The 13381-nt window shown below is 46.2% G+C and overlaps 1 protein-coding gene across 1 annotated transcript in view; it reads right to left on the bottom strand.

Moving 5' to 3' along the window:
- RYR3 (ryanodine receptor 3) overlaps positions 1-13381 on the bottom strand; it is a 508260-nt gene that overhangs the window by 17054 nt on the left and 477825 nt on the right. The window contains exons 86-92 of the mRNA XM_034994885.1: positions 12184-12288; positions 10398-10479; positions 8415-9745; positions 6309-6367; positions 5222-5393; positions 4071-4157; positions 2814-3014 (exon numbers count right to left, since the gene is read on the bottom strand). Of these exons, the coding sequence (XP_034850776.1) occupies positions 2814-3014; positions 4071-4157; positions 5222-5393; positions 6309-6367; positions 8415-9745; positions 10398-10479; positions 12184-12288 (2037 nt within the window). The remainder of the gene's footprint in view (positions 1-2813; positions 3015-4070; positions 4158-5221; positions 5394-6308; positions 6368-8414; positions 9746-10397; positions 10480-12183; positions 12289-13381) is intronic.

The raw sequence follows: 13381 nt of genomic DNA on the forward strand, positions 1-13381 counted from the left end.
AAGTTTTCTTCCTGAGAGTAGCACACTTACTGGTTCCCGACAATCACTCCTCATTCTCTTCCGGTTGTCACTGGCATTTTAGCCTAGAGATGGTGGCATGGCTTTGATGACCTACCACCAAAAATGTACACAGAGAAGGAGGGGAAAGTAATCCACTTTCCAACCATCACCAGACACACATACTTCAAATAAGGGACAGAGTTAGTGAGGTCAGAGGAGACTATTGAAATCCCAGGAAGTGAGCAACCAGGGGCTCCTCTAGCCAGGAAAGCTTAATGCAGACAGAGCCAGGGCTTGTCATGCGGCCAGAAAGCCACTGGTTACATGGCGACATCCCTCAGGCCTGGGTCTCCGAATGGTTTCTGCCAGTGACTCTTTCTCAAAGCTCAGGATATCCACATGCCCCACACTATTTCTTTATTTCCAAGAAAAAAAAAATTTAGATACTGATTTGTAAAGAGTTACTTCTTGCCCTTTTTTTCTTTAAAATGACAAAACACCACAGAGAAGATAAAAGACTAATGACAGGAAGGTGGCAAAGGCTAATAATAGGCATTTGCACACTGTGAGGAATCAATGATTGCTGCTCGCTAATGGATGATGTGGGAGGGAAAGCAAAGGTAAAGCCACTCTGACTAACGACGTCTGCTGTATTCGGAAAGGATTCTGAATAATAATAATAATAATAATAATAATAATAATAATAATAATACCACCACCACCACCACCACCACCGAGGGTTAGAACAGTACTCATCTCTGGGATTTGAGGCACTCCCCGCTTCAGTCTCCTAAGGGTTTGTATACCCTTTTTTTTTTTTAAAGATTTTATTTATTTATTTGAGACAGAGAGAATGAGAGACAGAGAGCATGAGAGGGAGGAGGCTCAGAGGGAGAAGCAGACTCCCTGCCGAGCAGGGAGCCCGATGCGGGACTCGATCCCGGGACTCCAGGATCATGACCTGAGCCGAAGGCAGTCGCTTAACCAACTGAGCCACCCAGGCGCCCCGTTTTTTTTTTTTTTAAAGATTTTATTTATTTATTTGAGAGAGAGAGAGAATGAGAGACAGAGAGCATGAGAGGGAGGAGGGTCAGAGGGGTTTGTATACCCTTGTAAGGAGGACCTCCCCATCTTTATTCCCTAGGTAGTATTTACCTTTTGTTTTCTCTAGGTCCCCATTATATCTGCACCGAATCCAACAAGCTGAGCCCCAGGATGCTGGACTAAGGTAAACCACCAGCACGCTCTCGTAGTTACTATGTTTGGGGTTCTGAGTCCTGTTATACATATTACTTCATTTAATACTCCCAGCAACTTTTTGGAGTTGGTGTTATCATTACAACACTCATTTTTACAGATGAGCAATCAGGGGAATGGTGAGATTGGTGGCAGAGCTGGGAGTCCCACCCAGGCAGCCTGGCTGTAGACTCTGTGATTTCATCATTACAAAGGAGTCCTCAGTGTGGGTCAGGGCACGTGTTTGCCCCAGCAGGGCAGCTAGACTTCCCGCAGAATACTCTAGTTCACTGGGGGAAGTGACAGACACAAGGATAAGAATACATGTTGTGGACTCTTCCCAGGGGGAAGATGGCGTGGTGTATGGCCAAGGAGACTTGCAATTAAGAGAAAAAAAAATGTAATGAGAAAAAAGATGTGGTAGCGTAGTAGCAGAACCGGACTTGGAACACCAAAAATCGGATACGGGAGTCATACGCATATACGAAGACTCCTATAAGCGTAGTAGTGTGTGAAGATGGCCTCAGTGAACTAAGTCTCCTGATATTCGTACCCTGGTGTGGCTCCCGCTCGCCTCCTGTGCGTCAGTGACTCCGGGCTGACCCTGTGACTCAGGGATGCCCTGAGTCTTCAGGGAGACAGAGAGGCCCAGCTACCCCGGCTGAGCCCAGCCTTCCAACCGTTTGCTCCCTTGTCAGCGTTGCCGGCGTGGGAGCGTGTCATCGGGGACAGTCCAGCCCAGCTGAGCTGACAGATGGTGGCTGACACGGCTGCCTTCACGCGGAGCAGAAGGACTGCTCAAGTGTGCCCAGTCGAGCCAGAGAACCAGAGAGAGAAAGTGATTGTCATTTTAAGCCACTAAGTTTTGGGGGCAATCTGTTACCTAGCACTGGATAACTGAAACAGTAACTCATCAGTAGGTTTTCTTCTGCTATCTCAAGTAGTTGAAACCTAATACGTTTTGAAAGGTGAAAAGCATTTTTATAAAAATTCCAACCTAAGTTCAAAGATCAGAAGGAGCTCTCATTACTAGCCCCACGTGTGACTTAGCCTGGTGATTCTAACTCCATGAAAGTCAACAGGAAGTGCCTGAAAAGGGATTCCCAGAGCAAGGCTTCTCAAACTACTGTGAATACAGATCCCCCGGGAGGCATGCTGAGCTGCAGATTCTGATTTAAAAGGCTCGGGGTGGGGCGCCTGGGTGGCTCAGTCATTAAGCGTCTGCCTTCGGCTCAGGTCATGATCCCAGGGTCCTGGGATCGAGCCCCGCACCAGGCTCCCTGCTCCACGGGGAGCCTGCTTCTCCCTCTCCCACTTCCCCTGCTTGTGTTCCCTCTCGCTGTGTCTCTCTCTGTCAAATAAATAAATAAAATCTTTAAAAAATAAAAAATAAAAGAAAGAAAAGCCTCGGGGCGTGGCAAGAGTCTGCAGTTCTAACCCGCTCCCAGTGATGGCAATGCCACTGCTCCATGAACCTCCGTCCACCAGCAAAGTCCTGGAGAACGAAGACCTGGCTGGGTTCCAAATGATGTCTTCCCTAAGGAGTCCCATTAAATTCAGAGTGGCCAGCGACTCACCTTCAGGCAGTAATAGCCCACCACACAGAGTAAAGAGATGATGGTGTGGACAATGGCCAAGGCCCGCAACGTTGGTGCCATATACCCAGTGCTCTCCTGCAGGACAAAGAACACCATCGCTTCTTCCTCTTCCTCATCATTAAAGGAATTCCACAGGTTTGCAACGTCCTCTGTCTCTTCTTCTAAAGGTTCTTCAGTGACCTGGCCCAAGACACATACTCTCTTACCAACATCAGAGAGAGCCTCTGCAACTGGGCTCCCTCCACCTCCCCACCCCCCGCCCATTTAGCTTGCCAGCATCTGCTGCACAGAGTAGTGATGCAGCATTACCTGCCGAATGAATGAGGTTTTACGGAACTTATTCCTAGGATTCTCCAGTATCTCTAATAACTACGAACATAATTTTTAAGAGACAAAGACGATCTCTCCAAAAAAACCCAAAAAATTTCAAAGTTAGGAATGCTGCACTACCTACGCCGTGATCCCTATGCCACGGCAGGTAATTTCTGAAATGCTGTGGCCTGGGGAGGAGGCTGAGACACAAACACACATGTGTACAAGTGCATGCACATGTGCACACATGCACACTCAACATTCTCCATGCTTTTTTCGACACCTGTGACATTCATGGCTTCAACTGCCATTCCGACACAGATGGCCCCCAGATCCACACCCGTGAGGCTTCCCCTGCAGCCCCACCGCTGGCTGGCTCTTTTCGCCGGGACGACTGTCTGCAGTCACTTCAGCCTTGGTAAGTTTAAACCCGAGCTTTGCCACACCCCTCTATGGGCCTCCATTTCTCCTCCACAGGCAATGGAAAGCCATTACTAGTTCAACCTAGTGGCAGGTTGATGTAGGTAAAAGCAGGTTTTATAAAAGTCAGATTGGTGTTTTAGATAGAAAGGGAGAGAGGCCAAAGTTAGGATAGCCAGTTAAAGATGATGTCGAGAATCCAGAACCTATCATTCATGAATTCATTCCACTAACATTTGTTATGTGCCTATGGTCTATGAGACCCACTTACCAATGTAATGACTAGAACAAGCCTGAACTCTGGAAATAGTGCCCCAAATGACTTCCCTGGCAAGTGGTGTCTCCACTCTCTGCACTGCTAAAGACCATATCCCTTTAGAAGCCAATGTCTTAGAAATTTCCTTAGATATTCACATTTTTGCTCTAATTAAGAGCATACATCCTATTATGATTTTAGAAAAGAATATAGTCTATTTAGTAAATAAGCCCTGAATGCAGTATCACCTTATAAAAGAGTAGGATGAAGTTGATCGCGAAGGCTACAAACAGAGCGAGGAACCTCAGGTTGTAGAAATTCCTGGCCAGGTAATGCTGAAAAGGAAAGGACAGGCAGGAGTAGAAGAGTTTTAGAAGGGAAAGAGACCTTCCTTCCCTCAAACAGAAGACCTTTTCTGGCTAGAAATGTATACAGGACAAGTCCTACTCGTTGATAATCTCTCCTCTAAGACAATCCTGGACTTACAACTTATTTGGGGAGGAACCAGGGACACGGATTTAAAAAAAAAAAAAAATTGCTGAGAATGATGCTTAAGGGAACCCTGCTCTGGATTACCCCTCAGGGAACCAAATGCCTAAACACATCACCCCAGAGGATTCAAATGCTGCTGTGAAGGGGTGTGTGTGTGCTCGAGCGCTTGCGCACTTTCCACTCAGAAAGTAGTGTATTTGGAAATTATGAGTATTCAAGGCCCACTGAAGAGCCCTGTAGCTCCCAGTCTGGAGGTAGCCAGTCTGTGGCCTAGTGTCTTCGTCTCTTTGTAAGTCAGAGCCTCTGCCTCTGCCCCCTCAGGGGGCAGCATTCCCACTGCCATCTTCCCCAGAAGAACTAGCCCTTGAGGACTGGAATGATAGCTGCTTGGGGAAAGCTCTCAAGCTCTCTGTGGAGGGGGCTCTCCCCAGTGATGTTGTCCTGGCCATCAGCAACTGTCCCTCACTAGGCAATGTGCAGAAAAGGACATTACGAGCTATGCTGAGAGCTGACTGCATGTGGAAAACTTTTGAGGAGTAATAGGTGAACCTAACATAACCATATTCTTTTTGCATCCCAGATGACCCAACTACTTCTGAATTTTGGACTACAATCAGCCAAGTCTGCACATGACACACATGAAGAACCAGCTAGAAAGAGGTATCTGCATCCTTCTGCGGACAGCACAGGGCATCCCGGGCTGGGTAGAGGGGCTGGAGCGCTTGGCTTTGCACAGGTTACCTTCTTCTCCTTTTCCTCCAACACACAAGGACCAGAAGATGAAGGAGAAGAGGAAAGGAAGAGGAATGAGAAAGAGGAAGAAGCATAACGACCTGAACAGTGAAACAGAATGTGGCCACTCGTCTGAGGTCTGAGTCAGGAGCGGGGCCAGGGCTGGAGCGCTTACCAGTAACTTGGTCTGATAGATTTCCAGCCCTTTGAAGAAATTAGCCATGAAAGCTTCAGGCTTCTCGACTTTCTGGCCCCGCCGTCGTTTCTTCTTCTTTGTCATGTCTGCCCACAGAGCCTCGGCTTGCTCTTCCTCTTTGGCCGTATCCTCCTTCTCCCCATCTTCCAGGCTGTAGGAATGAGAGACCCATCAGCACGGAAGGGCAGTGGGAGGCCTGGCCCAGAGAGGGAGAAAAAGAAATCTTGTCATTATTCCTGGAGGGTGGGAACTTCAAGTCTGTATCACCCCACAGTGCCTGGATGTCAACTTTGCATTTAATGACCAATGCCACTTTGAGGAGCTGCGGTCATAGGGGTGCGTCAGTTGTAAATGTGTTTGTAGTCCTCTTCTGATATGGGGCTAAACAAATTTTTTTTCCCTTCAGAAAAGTTGTCCTTTATTTTTAAAGACTGTTGGAATTAGTAATAGTACCTATTCTTCTAAGCTTGTGGTAGGAATTAAGTGAGATACTGTATAAAAGACCTTAGCACACTGGGCCACCTGGGTGGCTCAGTCGGTTAAGCGGGTGGCTCAGTCGGTTAAGCGGCTGACTCTTGATTTCAGCTCAGGTCATGATCTCAGGGTCGTGGGATGGAGTCCCATGTCATGCTCCGAGCTCAGCGGGGAGTCTGCTTGAGATTCTTTCCCTCTCCCTTTGCCCTTCCCTACCAAACCCCCCACACTTGCACTCTCTAAAAACAAACAGAAAAAGACCTTAGCACAGACCGTGGCATGTAATATGTATTCAATATATTAGATACCACCACCACAATTATATGAAGTTGCTAAGTGTGGGTGTTCAATGATTTGTTTGGCCAGATGGTGAAATTCTGACCTTCTAGTGCAATGACAAAATTAACATGGTTAATGGAATATGTTTATTGTACAGCTGGGGTAAAAAGAAGTGTGTCCAGGGCTTGCACAATACCTGTTTCTTGTATTAACAGAAATCAAGATTTCTATTTAGCACAGCAATACAACAATAGATGTCGTCAAGAACTACCTGCCACAGCACTGCAAGTAGCCAAAGTTACCGGGAACTTACTCTGTCTTCTCGGGCTCCATTCTCCCTTCTGTTTCATGTGCTGCTTTCATCTCTGCTGCCTGGACAAAAATAACAATCAGTCAAGTTTTCCTCAAATTAAAGAGATCACAGTCATGAGCCATATAGAGCACTGGCCATTTTCATCTCCTTGGTTGCACGTGCCCATGGCTTTCTCTCTTCGGAGTGCCTCTGCTTTCCTCAGGATCACAGGATGCAAGTGTAAGCCACTCTGGAGAAATGCCAACGCAAAGATTGCAAATTTAAAAACTCAGTCATCCTGCTATTATTCAACACCCAGAGAAAACTTGTGTGAGGACCCCATGGCGCTGGTCCTACTGCCCCACGGGGTCAGGGAAGGATGGGACACAGATCACACCAGGTCCAATCCACAAGCTGCTTCCACCAGACAGAATTCCTGCCTTGTCTTCAATCCTCTTAACTACTACCCCAGTCCCTCTGACTGATGACCATTACACTTAGAATAAAATTCAAGCTCCTCAGGGAGGCCTGTAAGGCCTATGTGATCATGGCCTTTTTCTCCATCCTTGTCTTATACCACTTGACTCGTTACTTCCTACACCTAAACAGCCAGACCTCATTTTCTTTCCTGGCACATTCCAAATCCTTCCCTGCACCATGACCTTTGCACAAGCCACTCCTCTCCCTGGAGTATGACTGCCCTGGTCTTTCCTGGGCCTGCCATCCTTCAGGACTTGGTTTGGGTGACACCTTTTCGGAAGTCTCCTTAACCATCCTATTCATAGTAGGGCCCGTATTCACTTTGTAACACGTGGCCTTGTTCATTTCTTTCAGCATGTGTCACAAATGGTAATTATCTTATTGATTTGTTGTCTTCTTCCACTAGAAGTTAAGATCTATTAAAGCAAAAGTGTTGTCTCTTGTTAACCATTGTATTCCCATGGATCCTATGAACACAGCTGGGTATGTAACAGGCCTTGAATGAGTCCCTATTATGTATCAAACTCTGTCTGGGACCTGGGGCTACATCGGAGAGCAAAACAGAGTAAATAAATTCATATTGCATGAAGGCCTACGGTTCTGATGCTTCCATCCCAGACTCTCCAAAATTAGGTGAGAGTTCTCTCCTATACATTTTCCTTTATCTGGCATTCTTCCTTCCTAACATTCTTCATGCTTGTACTGACTTCCACAATGTCTATTTTTCTTCCACTAAATTACAGCAACAATGCACTTCTCACTCACCGCTGCCTTCTCAGAGCCCAAAACAGTGGGAAGCACATATTAATTATTCAATAAACATTAATGAAATGAATGAATGAAATTTGTCTTTGGCCTCTGATGTCTTTACATGTCTCTCTTTGATGCTAGAATGATGCTGTGAGTTGGAGGCTGCCATGGAGGGGAACACCCAGAACTTTCCATGACCAAGGGGCTCTGGATTACTGTTATTCCCTTAATCTAGTCAATTGACTCAAAGTCCACACTGGATAGTAGGTTCATCTCAAGAATGAAAATATTCCAAGCATGATGCTGGGCTAAAGGATATCATCTGGACCATTTGGGACACTGCAGAAGTACCATCTCAAAAGAAAGGTCTCCCCTTATGCTCCCTAGGTTTCTCCCACTATCTGAAAGTATGCTTTATGCCACTTCACTTTTATGAAAGATCCCCATCAGGACCTGCCTATGCTAACTGCAAGAAATCAAAAAAGGATTTTTACCTTTATAAAATGATAAATGCTTCTTTGCTTTATGCCATTTCGGCTTATGACAGGTTTTTATAGGAACACTCTCATTTGGGTAGTGAAGGAAACCTCTCCCTGGTGTTCTATGCTTTCCGTTCACTCACTGAACCTGTGCACCATGAGGACTAACCTTCTAATAAAGTCGTGGAAGACCATCAGGTTTGGCCTCCACAATGTACACTGAAGACCACTCAGCAACTAGACCCTAAGACAACCCTCTGAGTCTTGCTCTTCCCAGACATGGCAGAGAATTGCAAGATCAGGGTACAGAAGGGCTGGCATCTAACACGATGTTGGTGCCTAGGGAACTGGTGTCAGAATGGACAGCAAGTCCATTTCTGGGCATAAAGAAGAGATGACAGAAACAATTTGTGCTTACCTGTGCTTTCCTTTTCTTCTGGACGGTACTCTCTAGTGTAGGGGGTTCATCTTTGCCAATAATCTCAGAGAGGTCACCCAAACCCCCTTCGGGCCCATGCTTTAAGCCACCTTCCTTCTTTGGGTGGAATCCAAAGAGATCGGACATAATATCTGCATCTCCCTTGTCACCCTTCACAAAGTGAATTAGTTCAGGTGGCACACCTGGCTCAGTCACCTCTGCCCGCTCGGCATCCAGAGCATCATCATGGATACCAAACTGCGTTGGGTCAGGCATGTCACCCAGGATCTTGGTCACTCTGATGTTCTTTGCCCCTTCCACTAGGCCCCCTCCAAACACTGTGTTCCAGAGGATCTGAAAGATTCCTCCCAATATGGTGAAGAACAACCGGAAGAGCCCCACAAACAACATCCAGAAGAAAGAGAAGAACACCTTCACTAGCTCCTTCACGGTCATCTTTTTCACCTTCCTGTACTGCTTCCTGAGGTTCTTCAAGGTTGCCTTCTTCAGGAAGTTGGCAACATTCCTCTTCACTGAGGCATAGGCTATGGCAAACGCAGAGGCAGACTCAAAAGACTTGGCATCCTCCTCTTCACCCTCAATTTCTAACATATAAGATGAATCTTCATCTTCTTCCTCCTCCTCGTTGGGCCTGTCCGCTGAGTCAGATTCGGAGATCTGAGAGGCTAACTGCATTTCAAAGATGGTATCCTCACAGAAGTTCACAAACAGTTCCATCTTTTCCTGTTCTCCACCTTCATTGACCACATCAAAGATGAACTGCCGCTTCGATTCCTTCACTTGGGGCTTCTCCCATTGAGTTCGACTGGATTCACTGATCTCGAAATAAACGCGCTCAATTTTCTTGGCCCCACCCATGATCTCAATGCGTCCCAGGTAGGGTTCGAAGTAATTTAGTACACTTTCTGCTGGGTCCAACAGACACTTAAGGCGAGAATCATTTGGCATATGTTCGGAGAGATTTGTCAGTAACACTGCTACATTAAACCCTATGTCCTTGGCCGGCTCATGGAACCGGTTTACAAAATCAATGTAATTAAACATATCATTCTCATCAGCTTCTGCACACGAAAGGAGAAAGTCAATCTCTGACTGTGTGTACTGTTTTTGCCCTTCCATGGCCTTCTGGAACTCTTTTTTGGAGATAATCCCTTTACCATCTGGGTCATATTCTTTGAAGGTGTCTGAGCTGGTTAGGTCTTTAAGTTTCAAGAACATGTCAAAGAATTTCAAGATCATTTCTACATTGGTAGATGACTCTACCAGGGTGTCAACCATCTGCTTGCCAATAGTTCCATTTACCACATTCCCTGTGAGGCAGGTTCAAAAAGACATACAAATATATAAATAAACCCAAGTCATCATGTAACTGGTCAGGTAGCTATTTTTAGAAAACTTGTCTGCCCAACCAGTCAGCTCTTTTCTGACCGTGATGGTTTGGAAATGGGTAAGAGGGAGCAGCAAGCCATAAAGACTACACCACTAGGAGCCAAGGGGGAAAGAAACAAAGGGAAGAAGGAGGTGGCCACGCCAGTCCCTTCTTTCTGGACCGGGGCCTGGGTAGTGGTTTCATTATCAGATTACTAGGGACACATAGGGATAAGTGGTGCCCCTCTTATCCCCTTAGACCTCGTAGGGTGCCCAACTAGATGGCTGGCATACACACTGGCAGCCAGATGTACTGAAAAGCAATGGGGAGAGGGAGAGGTTAGGGAAGAGCAAAGCTTGGAGGTTTTCCCCAGTTCATTCTGGCTTTCCTATTAACATAAAATGAGTTGGTTTCAGGCTTTGTCCATCAGACCATGTGCCCCTCACTCATTTTTTGCTTCTGAAAATTTGGTTTTCTAACCAATGTCATATGGCATCAACGACCTGCCAGAAGGATAATCTGCATGATTAGTACGGTTAGTGCTCAGACCAATTACAGTTGTGTGAATGCCTAGTTATACCAAACAGCCCAACCTTCCAGGAGGGACAGAAGCATCACCACCATGTCCTGAAGGAGATCCAAGAGTTCCTTCAGCAGCTCGATCTGACTGGAATCCTAGAACAGAAACAGGAGATACCCCTGAGCTATCTGATCCCTGAGCAAAGTTTAGGGCAGTGAGCAAGAAGAGCCTGCTCTGGAAAGGATAGGTGAAGGTCGTGTCCATTGTGCTTGTGGACATCTTATCATCCACTGTTTGTAGCATTGGGGAGGCTCGCTGTGGCCTGACTCATCCAAGAGAGCTCCTTTAGTTTCCCTTGTATTAGTACAATGTGGCAGACATACTACTTGTTGTCCGAAACTACTGAACAACCCAATCCACCAAAGAGCCATTAGGTATTTCTACTAGTTCATGTTGTTTTTTATCCTGGAGAATGATCAGGTGAGCTTTTGGGGAATACTACTGCAATCCAATTAAGGTGTCAAGGTTATAATCCCCAAGCGGGTTCTCCTTTCTTTCTGGGCTAGAGTCTCCTGGTTCTAATTGGTGGTGATCTGGGTGCCACTGGTCCCTTAATATGTTACAGAATTGAGACTATTCCTCTGGATGGTTTTGCTACTAGTCTGTTTGGTTTTCATTTTGGCCTTGCAGACAGGGCATCACCAAGTTAGCTCTCTGTTTTAAACTCAATGTCACAGAAGGAAAAACAACCCTTGGATCATCTGAGGTGGGCAATCTGAGGGTGATATTTAAAAATGTGCTCTGGGCCACACTTCTTGTACAGATTCTCTCTCACAAATACAGTTCTTTGTTGAGTCTCTCAACTTTCAGAGGGACGGCCCCCCCTTCAGTGTGGGTCATAGCTACACACGGACTATCACAGAGGTGCAGAATACGAAGAGCTGGAAGAGATCTCAGATCGTCTATTCTAATCCCCAAGATTTCACAGACGATGGACCCAAAAACCAGGAAGGGGGAGTGACTTCCTGAAAGTCACCACAGAAGAGGTAAACAGGGCCAGGCTCCTCTCTCCAGAGCCTCTCCACTGCACCGGCCCGGCTGGGCTGACATAGGAATGGACGTATTACTGCCAAATTAGCGGCGCTCCCAAGAACTCTCTCCTCCCATAAGGCCAGAGTCAAAAGGGGAAAAATGAAAGGGTTAAATAGCACATTCCACAAGAGAGGCAGATGTGACAGCCTTGAAAATTTAGTTACGCGTTACTTAAATTAATGCTGCAAATGTTCCTCTAATCAGCCTGAAACACATCCTGAAGTTCTCCCTCATGTGTTGCCATGGAGAGAGGCGATCGACAACTATATACACTCCATTTATTTGTTCATAATAAATGCTCGGAGCGATTCTGATTCATCTTGCCAGAGAGATGGGGAGTGAGAAGGAAAGGCAGCAACGGGGAGGAAGGGGAAGCCAAGGTGAGAGAGGAGGGATATATGAATTACAGAGACATGCAGACATTTGACAGACCCAGAAGGGGCTGGTAGATTGTCATAAATTGACACAACAGTGACAAGCGAAAAGGATGGGCATCATAAAAAGCGAGTGTTGAGGCAATTATGTAAAGGGTAGGTTGGTGGGACACAAGGAAGGAAGCTGCATCCATGCAAAAGCCTGTCTAGGACACCCCTGGAGCCATTCGTTCCTGTCGCCCAGTGAAGCTCTCGGGTGTAAAAGTGAGACCTCATCTGCATGGCTGGTCCAACCATTTGATCAAGCAGCCACATCCACAGGGGGGAATACCAAGGGGTGAGGAGTGATTCAGCATTTCACATCAATGACACAGCGGGGAAGGGCCACAGTACCTGAGAGAGTTTCATCTGCATGTTCGCAAACACATGGAGGAAGCCGACCACTGCGTCCCACAGCCTGCTGTGAGCCAGACTCTGTTGGTTCCCAATGCAAGGGCCCTATGGAGAAGAGGACATCCTTATTTCACGGAGACTTATTTCATCACGAGCTGCTCTGAATCTCGCCCTAGTCAGTGCACAGGACACCTGCTTCTATCAGCAGATAGCTCCTTGCAAAAGTCACGTATTTTGTGGCGCACTATTTTCCCAGGGTATTACTTTTTGCCCCCCATCATAGGGACCTATGTCTAGGAAAAACCACCAGGAATTTCACAGTGCAGTGGTTTCTCAGAGATTTTCTTTTAGCTTCAGAATGCGTTCTTCAAATAAAATACTACAAAGAAGAATATTATTTAGAGTGAGATGCACTCCTGCCCACTCTTACCTCCACCTTGGCCTAAGAGGGGTTACGAGGAACTCCAGGCTTCCACAATTTGAAAAGCAGGCCCTACTGTTTTCAGGCAAAGCTATGCATAACATGCTATGGTCACATGGCTATCTACTCAAGTAAAAAAATGTGAATAATATTCCTAATGTTCAGGGGCACCTGGGTGGCTTAGTCGGTTAAGCAACTGCCTTCAGCTCAGGTCATGATCCCAGGGTCCTGGGATCAAGTCTCGCACGGGGCTCCCTGCTCAGCGGGAAGCCTGCTTCTCCCTCTCCTTCTGCTTGCTGCTCTCCCTGCTTGTGCTCTCTCCCTCTCTCCCTCTGTCAAATGAATAAATAAAATCTTTAAAAAATATATTCCTAATGTTCAACTACCTTTAGGATTTTCTTATAACTAACCTAAACTTTAGGTACAATATCATTTGTACCTTTTTGGAAAGCCATAGAGGGATGACTTCATTACCAGTTTTCATTTCCCATCTTAATAACTTTTCCTATTTTTATACATTGAATCAACATTTAAAAAAATAAATCATCTGGAATTCTTCTACCTGGGAGATTTGTCTATTCATTCTTATATACGTAATCATTTATTTACATTAATAGGGACTCCACATATTCATTTTATGCTCTGGGTTATAATCCAATACTACTCTATTTTGTCACTCAAATTGTTCCAGTTTTGGTGCCTGGGAGCTCTTTTAGTTGGCCCGGGCCCCTTGGGCATATGCCCATCACTCTCTCTTCCCTGCCATGTCCCCCCACC

This window comes from Mirounga leonina, unplaced genomic scaffold, assembly GCF_011800145.1.
Source record: "Mirounga leonina isolate KUSES-001 unplaced genomic scaffold, KU_Mleo_1.0 Mir_91, whole genome shotgun sequence".
NCBI classification, from domain to species: Eukaryota; Metazoa; Chordata; class Mammalia; order Carnivora; family Phocidae; genus Mirounga; species Mirounga leonina.